Below are 6,820 nucleotides of genomic sequence, written 5' to 3'. Positions count from 1 at the left end.
ATGGCGTCAGCGGTGACCAGAGGTACGTCGTCTATTTGCCGGTGTGAGAGAGCTCCCATTGTTGTGAGAGAAAATGGTTGGCTGCCATTGTTGTGAGAGAAAATGGAGAGTGTGAGCGAAATATACGTGAGAGATGGAGAGAAAGATGAAAGTAATAGAGAGAGAAAGAGAGTGTGTATTTTTATTTATGGTATTTTGTTCATAATATTTTATGGGATTCCCATATTTAAACTTTTTTTTTTTGCTAAAATTACCATATTTTGTGGCATAAATTTTATGCCTATAAATATAGAGAGTAATTTATTTTTTCTCATATTTTTGTAAAGTTCTCAATAATAAGTCCAACATCTTTAAAAAAAAACATAAATAGAAACAGTAATTGAGTCCTAGGGTATTCAGCAAACAAAATTGAGTCCTAGGTGACATCCTCTTTAATTGAGTTTGCTAAGTCCCATCGGAAGGCAAAGTGGATGGGGCTATGCTTTCATTCACACTTTGTGTGTCTTTTTCATTGCTTATATGCTCTTTATTTTCTGTATGAGTAATGATTGGACACTCCCAATTTACAAACTCTAATTAAATACTATATGATGTGTATTTAATCTCAACCATTCAATAAAAAAAGATGTGATCCTACTTAAAAATATTAATGATTAAAATTAAATACATATTATAGTGTTTAGTTAGAGTGTAAAAACAAAGAATGTATATTGCATTACTCTTTTCTATATTATTACAAATTAAAAAGTAAAAAAGAACCATATTCTATATAAAAGTGTTAAGTCTATTTTTTTACTATTTTAGAGTGTGTTTTAGGTAGTGTTTTTAATCTTTTAAATTCTTTTCTGCAATATTATACTTGTGTTTTGTGTGTTTTCAGGTTTTAGTAATTACTCAAGGGTTTGAGTGGATGTGGTGCAAGAGGCACTAATTTGGGGATAAAATGCTAATTTCATGCATTACGTGGTGATTGGTCATGTCGGGACACTTAAGAATTTTTCCAGGGACGAAAAGGAGCTTAAAATGACGAGATTTAAAAAATGGCTATTTTGAGCCGCAACGCTCGAAGCTGAGTCATGTTGTGGGAAAAGTCAGAGAGGATGCTTTTTTGTAGGTTGTTGAGTCGCGACGCTTCAAGGAGCGGCACAGCGCTACATCATTTTTACCTCTGGCTATTGAATGTTGAGCCGCAGGGCTATTGAAGTCTGAGATTCCTCGGTTTTGGGCTTATTGCGTAAGAGCGGCGGCGCCTGTGTCCATACATGTGCTGAGAAAATGGCATTTGTGTCATTTCGAAGGGAAAATTAGGGTGAGTTGAGTTTTAAAATATTTTTGGGTGAGAACAAAAGGGAGATAGACGTTATGAGGCAAGGAAAACATAAGAGGCTACCCTATGGAAGATTGGATTGCATCCAAAGTTCTTTTTTTTTATTTTTTTAATCTCTATTTTATGTTAAATTCTGGTTTATGGATTCTGTATTTATGATTATGAACTAAATTCTGTATTAGAATTTTCAATTGAATCACTTGATCCTCTGCTATGACCTAATGCAACGTTTGATTTTCTTCTTCCTTTATTAAGACATTTTCAATTTATGCTTATTGTATGAGAATTGATTGGCCATTGTTTTTCATAATTTTCATGAGTTTGAATCAAAAATTTGAAAAAGTGAGGTTTGGACATGCTCTAATTGAATTGACATAAACTTAATATTGAACGAGAGTATCATGATTGTTTGTGTAGCTTTTAAGTTGTTGATGTTAATGCTTCCTAAATGTTGAGTTTATCTTAGAAGTATAGAAAATTCTCACTTGGGTTGAATTTTATAATTCGAACTTGATTATAATTTTTTTTTGACAACTTGCTATCTTAATATGGAGAAGAATTGTTAATCTTGCATTAGTATAATGGTAGAGTTGAAAGCTGATGAGATTGAAGTCCCTAATTATCTGTATTCTTGATTTAATTCTTGTGTTATTTTTATTTGTTTACTCTTGAATTTTACAGACAAAAAATGTCATTAGCTTAATAGAAACTAAAGATTAATTGTTTAGTAATTGATAATTCAGCTTTCATGGAAGGATAATCAAATTTGCCGAATTTTATTACATCTGCGATTACATATACGCTTAAAAATCACAACAAAAAGTATTTTGTAATAACAATAATTAAGTAATTAACTATCAAAACGAAAGAGCAATAGTCTATTTTATTTTAAAAATAAATGATGTGGCATTTTTACTTCCAAAGAGTCTAGGGAGAAAATGAGCTATGCAAATGGTTTGATGACCTATAATGAGAGATTTCTTCCAAACTACGATGAAACACATCAATCCAATCAAATCTCCAAAGTATAAATATATTCCCTTCTGCAAATTGAATTGAATGAGTTGGATGTATTTTTTTAAATGTTAAAAGTATCAAATTACTAGGGCTAAAATACATACAAAGTGTATATTATAATTTATTTACGAAAGAAAGCGACAATTTATTCTATTTGTTTAAATTTTATTTATATAACTTTTTATAATACTAAGTTGAAGCAACATGTATTGTACGTTTTCTTAGTTTTATTTAGAAAATTTATCAATTATTTTTATAATGTTCTTATAATTGTCAAATAAATATTAAATAAATAAATAATATTATATATAACAAATGACATAAACATATTAAAAGAAAAAGTAAGCCAAAATATTGTTTGCGTTTTAAAAAAAAAATAAAAAATATGATAACATTTTGATAAAAAAAAACTACCTTATTTAAGGTACAAAATATCCATGATATTATTCAAAGCACAGGTTAATGATTGGAGAAGAATCTTGTTTAATCTTGATATAAGAAAAATATTATTCTAATTGCTTATATAGTTACACCGTCATGTTATAAGTACACACACGACACACACATATATATATAATGTATTTATAATATTTGTTGTTATTTAATAACATATATATTTTAAAATAGTAATGATACTGATGCCACTCGATATTTTTGTTTACCGAGATACTGATGCCACATTCTCGGTTCTGCGGAGCATTCCTTGGGAAGATCCCTAGGCCGTAGTTCTTATGGGGCTGGTTAGGTCCCGAGGAGACACCAGCTCCAGGCCTCGCATGGTCTGTATGGGCGCGTCGGGGCGAAAGCTCAATGGGCGCTGACAGCCTGGCGGTGTCCTCGGGCCCCTGGGCCATCACCTTTACCAGCATGTTGAGGAACCTGGTGGCCCTTGGGATCTTGACGAGCCCTCTTCTGCTTTGGATCAGGATTATCATCAAACTTTCCTTTACCACGATCTTGTGGTGGCATCGGGGTTCCAACTCATATTGGGCACCCAGCTAGTGAATCTTGCGCCTCTGTAGCCGGGTGCCCAGGAGGCACTCTGCCAGTATTGATAGGTGGCACTCCAACTGGGTGCGCAGGTGGCACGCCAGTTGGGTGCCCAGTTGGTACATTTCCATTGGGATCCACTCGCAGCCCTTGGGCTGCAAGAGTGGCCTTCATGGCAAGTACCATCTTTTTTAGGGCGGCAATATTACCCTCTTGAGCATCAATTTTTTGTTGTTCGGTGGCCACCTACTCACGAAGCACCCCCACCTCCGGTGTCTCCTCCGCATCCATGGGCTGAGGGTATTCTTCCTCATAATACCCCTGGTCGACACCATCATCTTCGTTGTCGTACTTGGCATCTTCGTCGTAGTCCTCCATCACCTCAGGCACGTCCTGGGGTGGCTGCCAATTGTGTTCCCCTCCTTTGACTCCGGTAGGAGGGAGCATGTCATTTGTAACATTTCTTTGAGTAGTCACCATGGCTGTAAGTGTTCTGAATGCTTTCTTCAAACTCTCAATGAAAGCACCAAAATGTTGACTGACTTTTTCACTATCAATCTTGAAATGAGAGATTAAATGAATGAATAACAAGAACACAAGAATTTTTATGCGGTTCAGGTTATAAAAGAACCCTAGTCTATGAGTCTCTAGTATTAAGAGGATTGGAAGTTTGTTATGGCAAGTTCCAATGATGTATTCTCAGGCAGCGTTTAGAGTGCTCTTAGTACAAGGTGTTTTCTCTCTAAAAAACTGAACCCTTTACAATGGAGACTCCCAATACTATTTATAGAGGCCGGGGTCATTAATACTAATCATCAGTAATTAATACACATTATTCCCATCATTGGGGGATTAATACCAAGTCAATGGTTTGGGTTGCATTGAATAGAGACCACGACCCAAGCAGGATCTGCGGAGCCCACTGCAGAAAGGTACATACTTTATGGGGAACATGCCCCAGGTACTGTCAGGGCGTGCTATAAGTACCTCAATGTCAGACGGCATATTAGGGGTGTGAATTGTTGAGTAGTACACTCGACAACATTGTGGATGGATCGCCAAAAAAGTTGTCAAACGATCCTCTGGCGCTGCAAATCCGCAATGGTTGACACCTAGCGCCTATCTTAGGTTCGAGGACTAGAACCTCGGACCTGGGGGACGACTGAGGAAGAACTAGTCGTAGTTGCTTCACCTGGAGAATCTCCAGCTCCGAGGAAAAACTTCGGAAGGTAATCTAAAAGGCACCCATGGCCTACTAATTGTTAAAGACAAGGCCTCACCTAGGAGGATCCTCGCCCCGAATAGAGGCATCGGGGAGTAACATACCCCGAAGATGTCTACGAGCGTCTGAGTCAATCACTGTGGGTTGCCACGTGTCTGAGGTGAAAATACAGATAACATGTAGCATTTGAATTTATATTAATATAATTATTAAATCTCTAGTTTTGTATTAAATATTATTATAATAATATTTTATAATATTTGAATTTATATTAATAAAATTAATAAATATTTATTTTTAATTAATTTTAAAGACATATTCCATTAAATATTTGCAATATACCAGTTAAAAAAATCATTAAAATAAAAAAATGATTATATACACGTTTTTTATATAGAAAAGATAATTAATTCATAAGATATATAGTTTTTTTAATTTTAAATTAAAAAAATTGTATTATATTACAAAGTTAGTGCCTATAAATTATAATTAAATAAATCTCTAAAATATATAAAATTATAAAGTTAATATTTTTTGTTAACTATATTTTAATTATTTATTAGAATATATTTCAAATCTAATAAAAATTTATATAAATATATAATCAATAATATAAGAGAAATAATAAAATAACAATTGTAATATTAATATTTTAAATATTTAATTATTTATCTCAAGAGATTTCAAATTTAAATAGATTGGTAAAATTCTCGTGCAGTCTCTAGTTTAGAACAGCCATGTAGTTGAGCTGTTCGAGTCCTAATAATTGAGGCTTCTGTTGATCCTTTTGTTGCATATATATCTTTCTAATTTCGACATGGTTAAAATTTGATCACATCGAGTTGTTCTTTGTTTTTATATGGTTCTAAATTTGTTCAAGTTGTTCAGTTAGGTGCCAAATTTACTTCCTTATTCGAAAATCAAAGTAGAGATAAAGGAACATTAGGAGTAAATTTGACTTATACTTTATGCTTAAGAATTTAATCATGACTGTACGCACTGCTCCCAGAAATTAAAGCAAAGTCGTTTAAGTGAATTTATTGGGGAGTTAGATAAAATTTGCAACTTGACATTTTCTTTTATTATATTTTCTTTCCCAAAATCAGAGAAACTACTATGCAACTCTTTTTGTTTGCCAGATTTAAAAATACAAAAATAAATAAATAAATTAAAAGAAAAAGATAGACATATATTCTTTATCAATATCTGATGCCTTGGGTTTTTATTTTTTTTGGCCCTATATGTCCTCTAATAATACAATATATAACCCAAAACCATATGGTTTACTTCAAAGAAGTAGCCCACTGAAAGCAAAAGAATACAAAACCCATTTTGGCTATATTATTAGTGTCATACCAATGATACTTGTCTATATACGACAAAAAAAACGCTATCTTTTCTCACAAAGGTGGACCATAACATCCAGGTTCAAAGTCACACCAAATAAGCCAAAATAATTAAATGGTTTTATATAAGAAAAATTCAATACAAGGGGACTTCCTCCCAAACTGTAGTTGAAATGGCACCTGGTTTTTGCTCCAACAAACTACTATTACTACTACTCATCAATTATCACCAAGTACTAAATATATGGAAGACCCTCTTCACAACCACATCTCAAATCAAATATTCAAACACTTTCCAAAACCCAAAAACCTTTCTTTCCCAATTCAAATTGTTACCGGACTTTTATACTTTCAGAATTGAGAAAAAAGAAGATGAGTTTAACAAGCAAAGCTTGGATTGTGGCAGCAAGTATTGGAGCAGTTGAGGCATTCAAAGACCAAGGCATTTGTAGATGGAACTATGTTCTTAGATCACTTCAACAAAATGCTAAAACCAATATCAGATCCTCTTCTCAGGCCATAAGATCCTTCTCTTTTCAGTCAGTAGCTGTTTCTCAAAAGATTAGAGATGATAAGATAAAGCAGTCTGAGGATTCATTAAGAACAGTCATGTATTTGAGCTGTTGGGGTCCTAACAATTAAGACCCTCAGCACTATTGTGTATAAAATTTTGTACCTATTTCTATTAATACTAAAACACCTTTCTTGATCACATACTGGTCACCTTAAGCTTTGCTTACAATTTCAATCTTAGGTTTCATAAAGAATCAGCCTAAAGAAGCAATTTTGAACTAGCTTCCGTAATTGTTTATTCGAAGTTGAAAACTTCATAGTATGCTGTATAACATTCTGCTTTACATATTTGAGAACCACCACAATACTTATGTATGGGTCCATGATAATATTTTTTTTCAATTT

The 6,820-nt window shown here is 33.5% G+C and overlaps 1 protein-coding gene across 1 annotated transcript; it reads left to right on the top strand.

Annotated features, from left to right (window-relative positions):
- Positions 1 to 6,056: 6,056 nt before the first annotated feature.
- On the top strand, positions 6,057 to 6,614 carry LOC133784242 (uncharacterized). Its single transcript, XM_062223676.1, has one exon. It carries the CDS (start codon positions 6,275 to 6,277, stop codon positions 6,542 to 6,544), a length of 270 nt encoding a protein of 89 aa, XP_062079660.1. The 5' UTR covers positions 6,057 to 6,274; the 3' UTR covers positions 6,545 to 6,614.
- The last annotated feature ends 206 nt before the right edge of the window (positions 6,615 to 6,820 follow it).

The sequence above is a fragment of the Humulus lupulus genome, chromosome 6, assembly GCF_963169125.1.
Source record: "Humulus lupulus chromosome 6, drHumLupu1.1, whole genome shotgun sequence".
Taxonomy (NCBI): Eukaryota; Viridiplantae; Streptophyta; class Magnoliopsida; order Rosales; family Cannabaceae; genus Humulus; species Humulus lupulus.
This window is presented reverse-complemented; position numbering and strand designations above follow the sequence as displayed.

What these genes read in the sequence shown, in the direction of transcription:
- LOC133784242 (XM_062223676.1), top strand. Translation starts at nt 6,275, where the DNA reads ATGAGTTTAACAAGCAAAGCTTGGATTGTGGCAGCAAGTATTGGAGCA.